Source organism: Mastomys coucha, unplaced genomic scaffold (genome assembly GCF_008632895.1).
Source record: "Mastomys coucha isolate ucsf_1 unplaced genomic scaffold, UCSF_Mcou_1 pScaffold23, whole genome shotgun sequence".
Classification (NCBI taxonomy): Eukaryota; Metazoa; Chordata; class Mammalia; order Rodentia; family Muridae; genus Mastomys; species Mastomys coucha.
This window is the reverse complement of record NW_022196906.1, coordinates 92,111,865-92,126,960: the sequence shown is the minus strand read 5'-3', so window position 1 is coordinate 92,126,960 and position 15,096 is coordinate 92,111,865. Positions and strand designations below refer to the sequence as shown.

The 15,096-nt window shown below is 42.0% G+C and overlaps 2 protein-coding genes and 1 long non-coding RNA gene across 3 annotated transcripts in view; 2 read left to right on the top strand and 1 right to left on the bottom strand.

Annotated features, from left to right (window-relative positions):
• Positions 1–5,887, bottom strand: part of Copb2 (COPI coat complex subunit beta 2) — a 23,448-nt gene extending 17,561 nt beyond the window's left edge. Inside the window, exons 1-2 of the mRNA XM_031343543.1 lie at positions 5,755–5,887; positions 1,155–1,292 (exon numbers count right to left, since the gene is read on the bottom strand). Of these exons, the coding sequence (XP_031199403.1) occupies positions 1,155–1,292; positions 5,755–5,757 (141 nt within the window). The 5' untranslated portion in view covers positions 5,758–5,887. The remainder of the gene's footprint in view (positions 1–1,154; positions 1,293–5,754) is intronic.
• A 31-nt stretch (positions 5,888–5,918) lies between these two features.
• On the top strand, positions 5,919–6,616 carry LOC116072217. The gene has a single exon (XM_031343545.1). The coding sequence runs from the start codon at positions 6,079–6,081 to the stop codon at positions 6,406–6,408; it is 330 nt and encodes a 109-aa protein (XP_031199405.1). The 5' UTR covers positions 5,919–6,078; the 3' UTR covers positions 6,409–6,616.
• Positions 6,617–7,976: 1,360 nt separating this feature from the next.
• On the top strand, positions 7,977–10,680 carry LOC116072218. The gene is made up of 2 exons (XR_004111360.1): positions 7,977–8,249; positions 10,247–10,680. It is a non-coding gene; the product is annotated as an uncharacterized LOC116072218 (long non-coding RNA).
• Positions 10,681–15,096: the final 4,416 nt, after the last annotated feature.

The following is a 15,096-nucleotide window of genomic DNA, read 5'->3' as shown; positions in this document are numbered from 1 at the left end:
GGCCTCGAACTCAGAAATCCGCCTGCCTCTGCCTCCCAAGTGTTGGGATTAAAGGCGTGCGCCACCATACCCGGCATTAAGCTATCATTTCTAATGTCTCTTTTTGTACCAAGAAAGCAATAATGTAGTACCTCAGGAATTTAACAAAATCTTACTGGCTCATTTACCAAGGTACACTGGAAAACCAACAGTGACTAACTTACAAGAACTGTTGAGGCCACGTGGCCTCCCAGGTTAGGCAAAGCTGGGTGCCACACAGATGCCACACAGATGCATGGCTGCTACCAGGTGACTATGGCATGAACAGAGCAAGCTGAGCATGCAGTCTCTAAGACAGCAGAAAAATGTACAAAATCTTTTGAGTCATCAACAAATCCAAGGATATGTGGAGCGGCAAAGGAAGCCAGCTGCAGAACCTCCATGACTGAGTACCACATGAGGTGCTTGGCGGGACAAATGGCAAGAAAAGTCAACTCACACCCCACGAGCTAAACAAAAGAGCAGAAAAGCTGCCTTCTCAGACCACAGAGGTGCTACATCTAAGAAAGCAACAGCTAACACTGAGATGGTTCTTTGTGAGTGAGAAACAACTGCCTAACGTTTTACTCCTACTCCGAGTTCTCTCTTCACACAAAGGTCACAACAGTGATCATCCATTCAGAGTAGTAAATCAAGGCTCAGTGTGCCTAAGACTTGCTAGTAAATTAGCTTTAAATAATAAAACACTGTTGTTGTTTTAAAACTTTGACCTGCTACCCACCTCCAGGAGAGTCCAATACTTCCTTATCCGAAATGTAAGAACACTGGATTCACCCAAGGTAGAGCAGCCATGTGACAGTGCTCTTGCCACTCTCAATACACATGAATGGCAGCTAACTCTGCCACTGGTGACAGAGCGGGAAACAAGCAGAGCAGAAGCCGGTACTAACGCTACCTACGTCAATGTTGCTGTACTTAAATACCACATATAATATGCACAGAAGAACTTCTCCCACAGGCAGCACCCACACAAACCTAGTTCCTGAAGATAAAGCACTCCATCCTGCTTTGAGAAGCAATCCACACACAGCTGCTTGGACTCTGGGGTTTCTTTCATTACTAGTGCTGGCATTTTACAGCTTTTATTGCTAATGAACTCCTTTCAAAAATCTTACCTGAGTTTCATGATTCCAAACACACACACTGCCATTGTAAAGACTAGCCAACATCCATGGCTCTGTCGGATGCAAATCCACACTCTTAACCCGATCAGACCTAGCAGTTAGCTTTCTCTTGATGTCAAGTCGAAGAGGCTAAGGGGAAAAAGACAACTGATGATTAAAATTAAATTCTTAAGCCAAATAAAATATGCTTGAAACAGTGTAAAGAGGCTTATGAAAAATTCTGTTTTAACTTTGCTAAATTGTGAATAATTTCAAGTTTAAAGCACCTATATTAATCCCATTAACAAAAATGGGGTATTTTTTTAAGTTTGTATTTACAGAGGTGGTTTTCTAATTTTACTTATCCTGACTTCTTTCTTTCTTTTTTTTTTAAGATTTATTTATTTTATGTGTATGAGTACACTGTAGCTGTACAGATGACCGTGAGCTATCATGTGTGTGGCTGCTGGGATTTGAACTCAGGACCTCTGCCGGCCCCGCTTCCTCCGGCATAATTCACTGTAGCTGTCTTCAGACGCATCAGAAGAGGGCGTCAGATCTCATTATGGGTGGTTGTGAGCCACCATGTGGTTGCTGGGATCTGAACTTAGGACCTTCAGAAGAGCAGTCAGTGCTCTTACCCACTGAGCTATCTCACCAGCCCCCTGACCTCTTTCTTTACACCCTTAAATTTTATGAGGGTTTCAAGGGATAATGTTTTATATTTATGTGAATATTTTCAATTTTATTTTTTTTAGAGGACCGTTATATCTGGCTATGTCTCCAGTATGTTGTAGTATACTGATTTGGTTGAGATGTAACAAAACAACCACCATCTGGCCTCAAACACATACAGTTAGGAAGCAGAATATATAAGCCATTTTTGGAGAATGGGAAGTTCTGCTTTGATGCTGCCGGAGAAGCAGGGGCTCCTTAGAGAACACTTGTACTGTGGGATCTGAAGCCTTAGCTAAATTAAAATCCACTAGTCTATCCTACACTTTGCAGATTCTTAGCTCCTGCTTGGTTTCTATAACAGAATACATTGGTCATTTAGGAAATGATGGTTCACTGAGTTACACAGATCCACAATGACAACAAATTTTATTACCCTTAATCAAAAGTCACATTTATTAATACCACTTCCTACTTTAACTGACAAGTCTTTGAATATCAGAAATACATGAAGTTCAGTCTCAAAAATTCAAATTTACATTTGAAGATTAGAATTCTATCATCAGTAACAAACATGGTCAGGGACCAGCTAACATCTTTCAGTTATCCGGCCATGTCTACTAAATATATCTGAGTAAGCAGTTTCTGAACCATCATTTCAAATAAAGCTTGCAACCTGAACCTTTATCTATATTAAAGTGCCTTTTCCACCAGCCACATGTTACTTTACAAGTATTTTATGCATCCTTATTTCATAATACTAGTACAGAATCTTTAGAAGCTGCCTCCTAAGGCGTAGAAATTGACAGCATTAATAACATTTTACTGTTTCACCCACAGTGCTCTCACTTAAAACCTGGCTTCTTACAAATAAATAAGTGTCTGGAGACCAGAACACGTTATCAGGCTGGATGTGGTGGTGTACTCCTGTAATTTCAGCACTCTGGGCCCTGAAAAAGTAGACTGTGAGTTCAAGGTCAGCCTGAGCTATAAGGAAAAACTGTCTCAAAAAGAATGTATCACCAGCACATTCTGGCATTGGTGCAGCAGCATGGTTACCTTCCATCAGTGCAAATATAAACCTAGCGGGAAGGTCAACGGCATCTTACTATTGGTACAACTTCTGATCTGTGACTTCCTGAAACAGTAAGGGACCTCTAAGGAACTTCAGAAGATACTTCTAAAACACCCAGTTTATAGATAAGTAAATAAATTTAAAATATCAACTAAATCACAATTTCATGTCCATGCATTAGTGTTGTACTAGAATATGTTGTAAAAACATGCCATTCACGAAGCTGTAGTAATCCTAAACCATAATATTAAATGAGCTCTTTAAAAATAATCAGATGGGGAGGGCATTTAAACTGTAGGCAAGTAATAATGTCTGATCAATAAAGGTTTACTTATGTTCATAAAGGCCTTTTGAATTTACAGAAACATACTGAAAAATAGAACAATTCTAAACAAAATTAAGCCATAAAATAGCAATAGTTTAAAACTGCCCCTTTCCAGTCAGACTCCTTATTTGAACCACAGAACAGAAAATGATGTGAGCGAGTGACTGTGTTCTGCTTCTCCCAGGATGCCATCACAGAAGACAAGTTAATTCATTAGACAATGAAGTTCTGGAGCACTCTCTCTTCTTCCACTCTGTCTTGTAGCTCATTTAAAATGGACTTTCCCTGCAATAATCTGAAGCCACTGTCAGGATGAGTTACTGTGCTAGTGTCTCTGCTGTTCCGTAACAATCATGAATTCAACAGAAATTTAAGGTTGCGTCTCAGCACAAAGTGAGGATCCAGCAGAGGCAACATCCCAAAACAAACACCCAACAAGGCTCTTAATCACCTCTTTCTGTGTCTCTGTCAAATGTAGGTCACTGTCTACTTCTAGCTGTTCTTCAATGTTTGCCTTCCTCACTTCCAAAACCAGCTTTGGGGCCCATGTTCTAACTCTTCAGTTCTCACAAGAACACCTCTACTGTCATGTGGTCCTGCCCATCTCTAACATACTCAAGCCACCAGCTGTGAATCACATACTAATTTTAGGGACGCAAACCTTTTCAATAATTTCTTAATTTCTGGCACACAAATTACTGTCACAAATTTTAACTTCTCCCTCTCATCTTCGAATCAACAACAAGCAGGAAATATATTATGCCAGGAGCCATAGTGGGATCTTCAACATAACATAAGCCACCACATTCAAGTACGTGAGTGTGGATTTTGTGTGTGTGTGTGTGTATAAAATAGGATTGTTAGGATAAATCCTAACAATGTTTTAAATTGACTTTTTCAAAATGGCCAGGGATCTCTGAACTACCTAGTATAGCTGCACATACTCCAAAGCAAAGATACCCATTTTAAAATGTCCATTACTGCAGGCAAGAGCTCCGGTAGTCATACTTACCATCTCAGTCATGATTTCTTTTTAAAGATATCACACCAGGTCTTAGATGATTAAAGTACTGGCACTGCATCCTCAACTCCAGACTTAGTTTAAATGTCACTGCCACTATTACACCCTTTCTGATTGGCCTAGCCAGAGGATTCTTCCCCGTTTACAGTACATCCACGTACACAGCTCTTCTGTTGTGGAGTGGATTATCTCTTAAGGGCAGGCTCAATGCTTATCCAGTTCTTTTTCTCCACACCATATTTATTTGGGAACAGCAGAAGAACAGGTAGGATAATTGAGGTCCACAGTCTTGCTACAAAGCCTCAGCTGTAGCACTCAAGTCAGATACACGGTAGTAAGTTTAATTAACACCCCCCCAGGTTTGGCTTGTATAATCAGGGATAATAATAATATCTCTTTTAAGAGTTCCAAGATTTAAAATCAGAGTTCAGTTAGAGCAGAGCAAGGCTTATAGTAACCACCATAAACATTACTCATAATTATCTACAGGCTTCGATTACAATCAGCTGGTAAATGTTTAGCAAAATGCAGGACAGTGACAGTGAGTGAGCAAATAAATAAATTCATGTTTTGTACTTTTTACTCGAGACTTAAAATACAGCCATCTTTTGGTTGTCTGCACATGGTTCCAGTACCCTCCACCAAGCCAGAACCCTCAAGTTCAGTTATATAAGTGCTTATAATCTACCCATTGCCCCGTCACCTCTAGATTAGTTAGAACAGGGTCAAAGTTGTAAAGAGCTGTTGTATACTATTACAAGAAAAAAAAAATGACAGCACGTATTCACACAGCAGTTTTCCCCAAACGTCTTCCACCAGCTCATTCTGTGGGTATGGAACTCATAAATATTGAAGAATGAAAGCAAGATTTCACTACTGGAATTATGTTTCAGAATGAAATTAGGCAGATCTAAGGGTTTTTCCCAAAAACGTCATCCTCTGTGAGCACAGAAGGCCCAATCAACACCAGCTAGAACCCGACGAACTGGGCCGCCAAAGCATTTGATATTCCACCTCTGAGTCCATATACAATTCACTTTGTGTTTTTTTTTTATTTCTCTCTCTCTCTCTCTGCATAAGTTTGCAATTTGGTGTCTGCACACTACCAAACACCGCGCGCAACCTGGATGCTGGATTAGCAACCACCAGCTCAATGACAGATGGAGTGACTTTGTCAAAGTTGCTTTTGGCGTCCGATTCCTGCTTCTAGCATTTACTCGCACTATTGGACCCAGTGCAGATTGCAGGTGCACCAACAGGCGCCCTGGCTGCCAGGACAGTCGGGGGCCGCTCACTCGCAGGCACCCAATTACACTACGGTGTACCCACGGCAGCCTCCCGGTCCGGCCTTCTTCCTCCCAGGACTCCAACGGGACCGGAGGACCCCGCCAGGCCGCAGCCGCAGCCGCAGCCGCAACAGCGCGGACCGCTTCTAACTACAGCTCCTAGCCCGGAAGCCCCGGGAACCCGCCGCAGCCGGTGGGCTCCGCTCTCTATCCGGTGAGGCCCGACCTACCATGGCTCCGACTGTCCGAGCCCCCAGGCTCCGGGCAACACTCCAGTACTCAGGAACCCACCGACCCGTGGACCAGCCGACCCACTGACGTGGAACTTCCGGGAAGTGGCTCTCGCGACACTCGGAGCCAGGCTCTGCGCCTGCGCGCAAACCCTCTGGAAGGCGGTGTTTGCGTGGTCCCGCCCCAGTTTCCTAGGTAACGCGGCCTTCCGCGTCTCCTGCTGCTGAGCTGGCTGCTGCGTGTAATGCTGTGGATAGGGCTAGGGCGGTGACTAGCGGCGATCGTGGGTGCTCACCTTCGGACAGGTTCAGAAAGCCAAGAAGATGGAGCGCGGTGCTGGGTTCCTGCTGAACGCCGGCAGCAGTGGAGGGACCCGGAAGCTCTATCCGAACCGCGTGAGCCTCTGGCAGAGAAAAGAAGGCTCTAGAACAGTGTACGCCAGCGGGCTCCGGAACGGGGCCCAGAGCGGTGTCTGGGTCTTGGGTGATACCAAACGAGGCGGAAAAGATGTGGGTGTGTCTCCCGTCTTTGAGGCTCCTCAGAGTCCAAAGAGCTCCGAGACCTTGATTCTGGAGCCTCCCAGAGGCAGTCGAGTGATTGCCTTTCAAAGAGCATCCGCCGGGTCTTTTGTGTGGTTATGTACCTTCAGCTGACTGTACCGACACATCCATCACACAGGAGTCGTTTCCATTTTATTGATTAGGAATGTAAGGCTCAAGGAACTTGGGATTACTGGCCAAGATGGCATAGTAAGTAGTGTTGTTAAGATCTGAGTTCAGGGAGGGATATACCCTGGGAGCCCCGTGCACTAGGTGCTACACCCAAATAGCTCTTTAATAAATTTCTTGGATTTCAAAAAAATATCATGCCCTAGGGATTGCCAGGAAAAGTGCAAATGCATTGTGTACCGATTTCACACGCATACACTTTTTAAAAAGATAATGCTATGAAACAAACCGAACTTGCCCTTGCCTGCTTATAAATCTCTCGTGGGAGAAAAGCCTAGGTTTCCAGAAAGGAATTGTCTAGCCCGAGAGAGGTAAGGATGAGTTTTCAGTATGTAGTTCCTGGCTCTTGGGAGATTTATGGGTTTCAATTTTTCATATACAAAAAGTCAGGTCTCCAAAGATCCACTTTTACTCTACTGTCTCAGTAAAAACAAGTTTTCTCTCAGTAATGAGAATTTTACATAATTGAGATGAATAATCACATAATTGCATACTGTACAGCAACAAACTGCAAAAATTAGTTGAAACTTTTTAAAATGTGAACTACATGTAGTATGGGAGAATAACTGGGCTTCTATTATTTTTGATTCCTTAATTCTTTTGCATTTTTGATTTGACACAGTACCAGTAAATATAAAATAAAATAATATCTCCATTCCACAGAACTTGTTGCTAATACTTAAATCTATATAACATCTGGCCTCAAAGATTATGTAGTTTACCTGTTAGAGAGTTAAGCCCCCAAGTGCTGTGCTCATTTTGTATCTCTCCATCTTTTTTGCCGCAGTTCACCAACATCAAGTTCTGTAATGGTGACTATGATCAATTCTTAGCCAGGCCACAGACCTTTAAGACCTAGGAATTCAATACCTGTTTCTGCAAGACTCTCTCTCTCTCTCTCTCTCTCTCTCTCTCTCTCTCTCTCTCTCTCTCTCTCTCTCTCTCCTTTTAAAACTTATGTACTGAATTTCTGCTATATGAAAAGTTATGCTAGGTACTACCTTAAGAGAATGCCTCTAAAACTCTGGACTTGGGTTTTAACTGAAAGAAATTTCAAGAAAATAATCAAATACTTAACACATAAACACACACACACACATCCCTTAAGTGTTCAATTGTGGGCTTAAAACAAAATCTCTTGTTTACTCTGACTTAGAGGAGAGTGGAAGGTTAGGAAAATAGCTCTGGGGAAGAAAAGAACTATGGTCAAGCTTAGCAAATTGGTAGAGGGTTCCTCAAGGGGTTGATTGCAATTGATAACAAGCTTAAAGTCTTACCTGGTCAATCTCTAGGATGGCTGCTTCATCCCAGGTTGGGTATCCCCTCTGGGGGTGCTTTAGCAGTGCTGTGTGTACACCCCACCCCCACCCCCACCTGTGCTAGTCTGGCTTCTGTGGCTGTGATAAAACACTGACCAAAACCAGCCTGGGGAGGAAAGGCTTTCTGTTACCCTACAAGGTGCAGTCAGTTACTACAGAAAGCTAAGGCAGGAGCTCAAGACAGGGCCAGGCTTGAACCTGGGAGGGAAGAACAGAAGCAGAGTCCGCAGAGAATGCTGCTTACTGGCTTGTTCTCCATGTTTTGCTAGGCTCTTTTATATAACCCAGGACCATTTTCCCAGAGTGGCACTGCCTCCAGTGGGCTGGGCCCACACATATCAATCATTAATCAAGAAAACACATCCAGACTTGCCTCCAGGCCAGTCTGATAGAGGTATCGTCTCCACTGAGCTTCCCGATTTCCAGATGACTTGAGCTTGTGACAAGGTAACAAAAGTTAACTAGCCCGCCATTATATTTCCACTCCTTTTTAAGAGGCTGGGACAATGAAAATTCTTCAAGGAAACATGGTTTTGTTTGGTTGTTCTTGTTTAATACATATGTATCAGCTTAGAGAACTAGCATGAAGAAGCAGCTAGCTACTCCCATGGAAGGGTTATAGTCTATAAGCAGGAAAGATCAGTTATGCACAAAACATTGCATAGTGGGCAGAATATGACTAACCTGAAGAAAAAGCAAGAACAAAATAATGTCCAGCTTAGAGGATAACAAGCCTCATTACACACACAGACTTCAAGGCAAATCTCAAGTTGTAAAGAGTATATGGTATATTTTGCAGATCAGAATATTTCATGTTTGTTTGGAAAAAATGGTATTCATTTGGAAACAGGGAGAAGGAAGAAGGGACTGGGATTGGAACCAGAACATTTATAAATAGGACTGGGGTGTTGATACAGTAAACTATTGGAAACCACGGAGCCAGACAATAAACTCGCTCATGCATGTGCCTTTGCTGAGGTATATGGCACAAATGAAGAAATGAGTTGGGAGAAATAGCCTATAAAAATATGGGTCATGCTGGGCGGTGGTGGCGCACTCCTTTAATCCCAGCACTTGGGAGGCAGAGGCAGGCGGATTTCTGAGTTCGAGGCCAGCCTGGGCTACAGAGTGAGTTCCAGGACAGCCAGGGCTATACAGAGAAACCCTGTCTCGAAAAACCAATATATATATATATATATATATTATATATATATATATATATATATATATAGTATATGTATATATATATATATATATTGTATATGTATATATATGGGTCAGGTGGGTATGAAAATAACGATAATAAAGGTTATTGAGTGTGCACAAGAACTCACCATTGGGATTCATATGGTAAATCTAAAAGGCTTGTGTTATTTTGTCTAATTTATAGGGGAGAAACTGAGACCCAAATGGGATGTACATGGTATGCTCTATGCCACATTTCTCAAGATGAAAGACAATATTTGTGTTGCTGTTTGATATTTGTAGCTCAGTCATATTGAAATTACATCTAATTATCCCAATGCCTTTGCACTTTCTCATCTGTATTCCACTCTGTCCAAGAAGCTAGAATAAACTAGATACACAAAGATGGAGTTTGTAGAGCTGACAGAGGAGGAAGCATTTTAATGCTGTTTTGAATCCAATAAACCCTAAATTTTTAACTAGAGGAATATGGGGAGTCCTTGAGTGACGGGGTCAAATGAAAAATCAATCGGAGAAAGACTAGGACAGGGGGCAGAGAGACAGACAGACAGACAGACAGACAGACAGACAGATAAAGAGAGAGGCACACTGAGGGATGTCAGCATAAGAACCAGAAGAAGACTGGATGTACAGAAGGAAGAGAACTCGGGAAGGAAGGAAGGAAGGAAGGAAGGAAGGAAGGAAGGAAGGAAGGAAGGAAGGAAGGAAGGAGGCTGCAGTCTTGGTGGCTTTAGAGAATCCAAGAATTAGTATTTGCAAAATCTATTGTGATACAGAGGGCTTTCAAAATAGGATGTTTATCATAAGGGGTTTTAATTTAAAAACACAAAAGTTTGGTTGAGCAGTGCGAAGAGAAGTAGGCTTGTGCAGGCTTTAAGGGGCAGCATGACAGTAAAGGGAGTGGGGGGTACTGTTTGCTCACAATTAGTGATTAAAAAGACAAATGCCAGTTTGAGAATTGAAAGAGTCAATATGGATTGACACTTTCTGCATGGAGGGTGCGGCTTATATAAATTATAACACTCCAAATGGAGTGTCCTTTGCAGTCTGATTGGAAGGTGGCTGGGTACACACCAGGAGACTGCAGAAACATTGATTCTCCCATAGAACTAGGACTAGATTAGCATGTATGGGCCAGGGGTAAGGAGGAGGATTATGAAATTGTGCTAGAAAGAAAGATGAGGCTCAGCTTCTAAGGTGTGATTGTCAGTTTAAGGATTCTGAACTTTATCCTGCAGGCTGTGCGGAGCTGTGGAAGACTGTTAAATAATCTTCACGCTTCTTCATCAATTCATTGCTGCACACCAGTTGCTTTTCCTATTGAAGGAAATAGTAAACATTATTTCCTGGACTTCTGCATAAAGTGACTAGAAGTGAAATTTTCGACCACATGGTCACATTGCTATCCATCATCAGACTAAAGTGAATTGGAGAACCACTGAGCTGTCTCCTAAGAAGAATGGAGATATGGCTACTTAGCACTTACAGAGTCTTGACTGCAAAAGGTTTTGTCTTTTGTTGAGACATGGGTCTGTAGCTCCGGCTGGTTTATGAACTTGGTATGTACCTGAAGGTAGCTTTGAACTACTGATCTTGCTCCAGCCCCCTGGGCACTGATATGGCAGGCAAGCCTGACTTGATTGCAGATATTAAAAATAGTTTTATTCTCTGAGCATGGTAGTGCATACCTTATTCCCAGCATTCAGGAAGCAGAGGCAGGCAAATCTCTGTGAATTTGAGGCCAACCTGGTCTGCAAAGTGAGTTCCAGGACAGCCAAGGCTGTTACACAGAGAGACCCTGTCTCAAAAAAAAAAAAAAAAACAATGTGTGTGTGTGTTTAATTTTTCAAGATAAGGCCTTGATATATAGCCAGGCTAGCCTAAAACTCACCATGTAACCTCATCCCTGCCTCAACCTCCCAAGTGCTAGGATTACAAGCATGTGTCATCACACCTGACCGGTTGCAATAGTTTTGATTAATCATAATGTGACCCTTCATATAGCTTTCTACGAACTTAAAAATAAGAACAGGGCACACTGAGGGGTGTCAGTAAAAGGACCAGGAGAAAACTGGTTGCACAGAAGGAAGAGAACTCGGGAAGGAAGTAGGGTGAGTGGCTGTAGTCTTGGTGGCTTTAGGGAATCTAAGGAGAATTAGTGTATGCAAAATCTATTATAATGATGAGAATATCAAAATAGGGTGCTAATCTAAAAAGCAAAACAAAACAATGGTCAAACAAATTTTATCCATGTGAGATTGATATAGAATTTGTGATGGACAGAAATACTTTTTTTTAAACTAAAAACTAAAATTAGATTGCTCATACTTGGTCATAATTTTGAAGTGCTTTTAAAGATTTACCTTAATTCCCTCCCTCTTGTGGGTATGGGTGTCAGTGTTTTGGTATCCACAGAAGCTAGAAGCAGCCTCCTGGAGGTCTGGAGTTACAGATGGTTGAAAGCAACTAAACATGGGTGCTTGGAAGGCAACTCTTGTCCTCTTCAAGAGCAGCAAGTGCTCTCAGCCTGAGTCAGCTCTTTAGTCTCTCATGGTCACATCTTTGACTTATATATAAGTTTACCTTTAATTTTTCCCCACCAACTTCATATCTTTTAACCACTGTTGAGAAAGAGTCAAAGTGGGTTTTGAGTGGAAATCAGGGACTGCTTTCACTGTAAATACAACTCTAGGCTTTAGGAGTCTTGGGGAGTCACTCCCATAGAGGACAACCTTCCCAATCACTCTATGCCTTGGCCTGCACACACAGGGAGCTAAGAGCACCCTGGGGTAGGTCATGAGCATACGATGACGGGCGCTTTTTTATCCCAGGGTTGTCTTCCTGAGTGACCTCTACGGCTCTCAATGTCATGGCCTACATGATAATACTGTATAGCGTGGGTTCTAACGTTCCTTCCCACTCCTAGCTTTTTAGACTCTTGAGTATGTGGTTCTGTGTCCTTGTCAGCTCATAAGTGTGACGAGAACAGCTACAGGATCTAGGAATGGATGTGAGCTCCACATGCTGTGGAGCTCAGCCCACAGGGTTCTGAGCACTCCTTCTCTGTCTCTAGAAGCCACAACCCACCAGTGAGTTTTGTTGTTTACTCTATAATGCTTGGAACAATGTTCTATAAGTTGATGGTCCTGGGACCCAGGGTAAGAAGCCCATCAGACAAGAGAGGACCAGAAAGCCCAACAGTGCATGCCTGTCGCCAGTCCCTGGCGAGCTCTCTCCTAACCCCCTTAGTTTCTTCCAGGGAAAAGATTTCACAAAATTTTTAATAACCAAGTTGCTAAGTTTGGAGCAATTATGTTTCCTTAAGAATTATGTCCTTGTAAGTGACAGTCCTACATAAAAATAAATGAATAATAATGACAAATGGCCTGGCTATCTGGCATATGGCAGTTACCTTTAAATTAATTGGAAAAAAATTGAATGTAAAAGTGAAATATCTAGAGTGACAAGCCCCTGCACAGCATAATTCCCATCAAATTGCTTTATTCCACTTTCTTCTAAGGAATTTGTCAGCTGAAGTTGATCTAAAGACATTACTGAATTTGAATTCAAATGTAGTGCTGGCCCCAAGATTTAAAAATGAAGTCCTTGACTGAGCTCATGATGTGCTTTGTATATGAATATAATCCAAACCATGTCCATCTGCCCTACTGTGAGCCTTTCTATTCAGTGTCAAAGCACTTCAGTGATAGGCCATGGTGGGCCCATTAAAACGAAAATGATGCTTTAGAAAGAATAAATTGCTTCTTTTGCTAAATCAGGCTGCATTTTGGTTGCAGATGTAAGTTCATCTTGAAAACATTCATAAAGTGAATGCTACATTTTACATTATATATCTTCATTCAGACAGACTAGTAAGGCACAGTCAGTATGGGAAGGGTGTGAGAAGGGGTTATAGGTGATTTTATTTGTACTTTCAGATTTTTATATAAATTATGTAAAAAGAAAAAGTTACCCAAAACTAATATAAAAGGTTTCTAAGGAGCTTACCATGTTTCCTCTCTTTCTTTCTTTCTCTCTTCTTCTCTTTCTTTCTTTCTTTCTTCCTCTCTTTTCCTTCTTTCTTTCTTCCTTCCTTCCTTCCTTTCTTTCTTTCCTTCTTTCTTTCTTTTCTTTCTTTCTCTTTTCCTTCCTTTTTTCCTTTCCTTCCTTCTTTCTTCCTTTCTTTCTTTCTTTCTTTCTTTCTTTCTTTCTTTCTTTCTTTCTTTCTTACTTTTTTAGATAGACTCTCATATAGCCAGGGCGAGCCTCAAACTTGCTAAATAGGAAAGGATGACCTTGAACTCCTGATCCTACTGCCTCAGCTTGAGGGTAGGAGTACAGGCATGTACCACACTAAGACTGTGCCATTTCAAAGAAGGCTAATTTGAATCTGAATAGCAAAGGGTTCTTATTTTCACTTTATAAAACCTACTTTTGGTGTGCCTGCCAGGAGTGTGATAATACTGTCACATTCAAAATGAATAGTTTGCAAGAAAGAAACTATATATACAGCCCCCTTCTAATTGTCTCAAGGGAACTGCGAGCCAGGTTCTGAGAAAAGAATGGATGCATGTTAAGGAATATTCCCAGTAGAACCACACGAGGAAGCTAGTCTATTGTAAGGTTTAAAATTTCAAGGGGAAGAGTGAGGTTGGGGATAGATAGAGCAGAGAGAGATAGTTGAGACTCGCGGCGGGGGGAGGGCTATAAGCAGAGCTCCTATTCAGTTGGTATGTACTGGTTATGTCAAGATACATAGCATTAAAATACCAACATCCTAATTGTTAAATACCTTTGTCTTCATCATCCTAGCTGGTCAGAGTCCTTTCCAGGATCATCTACATTCCAGCTCTCCTGGATAAAAAAGCTCATTCTACAGGGCTTCATCATGCAACAGCAAGCGTCAGGCTGATTATGAGCACCAGCAACCAGTATTGTTGCGTGTCCTTGCCCTAGTTGGGATTTCTATTGTTGCGATGGAACACTGTGACCAAAAAGCAAGTTGGGGAGGAAAGGGTTTATTCAGCTTACATTTCCATACTGCCATTCATCACCAAAGGAAGTCAGGACTGGAACTTAAACAGGGCAGGAGCTGGTGCAGAAGCCATGGAGGGATGATGCTTACTGGTTTGCTCCTTATGGCTTGCTCAGCCTGCTTCCTTATAGAACCCAGGGATGGAACTGCCCACAATGGGCTGGTCCCTCCCCTATTGATCACTACTTAAGAAAATGCTTTACAGTCAGATATTTTTTTAAAAGCTTAGCAATATTTGCTTTTATCATCATCATCAACAACATCAACACCATTACCACCACCACCACCACCATCTTATCATTTTACCTATTCACTTTCCATCCCACTCATTGCCCTGCTTCCAGTCACCCCTCCCACAATTCTTTCCCTATTCTCCCTCCCCTTCTCCTTTGAGTGGGTGGGGGACTCCGGGGTATCCCTCTACCCTAACAATCAAGTCTCTGTAAGGCTAGGTGCTTCCTCTTCTCCCACTGAGGCCAGATAAGGCAGTGCAGATAAAAGAACATATCCCGTGTTCTTATGGGGGCATTTCCTCAATTAAGAGTCTCTCAGATAACTCTAGTTTGTGTCAGGTTGGCACACAAAACCAGCCTGTACAACTGACCTTTGTTCACTTGACACACAAACATATCACTATTAAACCACGGCATTTTTTCTTATTCATCCCCAATATCTGACATTAAAAACAAATAACTTATAAAAGTTTAAAAAACACATTAAAATTTTAGTCTTTAAAATATCCAACCTCTAAAAATCCAAAATCCAAAATTTTAAAAGTTCAAAGTTTTTCAGCTGTGGACTTCTGTAAAAATCAAAGTTAAATTAAATACCTTCTTCAAGAGGGAAGAACCAGGGCGCACTCACAATCTGAACAAAGCAAAACAAGACCCCAATCGTGTAAGAAACTTAATGTGACTTATCTGGGATCCACTCACAATCGGCTGGGCTCCTCCAAGGCGCTTGGGTCACTTTTCCAGTTCTGCCTTCTGCAGCACACACAGCTTGTCTTCTAAGCTCTGGCAGGTTCCACTCCACTACTGCTGCTGCTGCTGC

What these genes read in the sequence shown, in the direction of transcription:
- LOC116072217 (XM_031343545.1), top strand. Translation starts at nt 6,079, where the DNA reads ATGGAGCGCGGTGCTGGGTTCCTGCTGAACGCCGGCAGCAGTGGAGGG.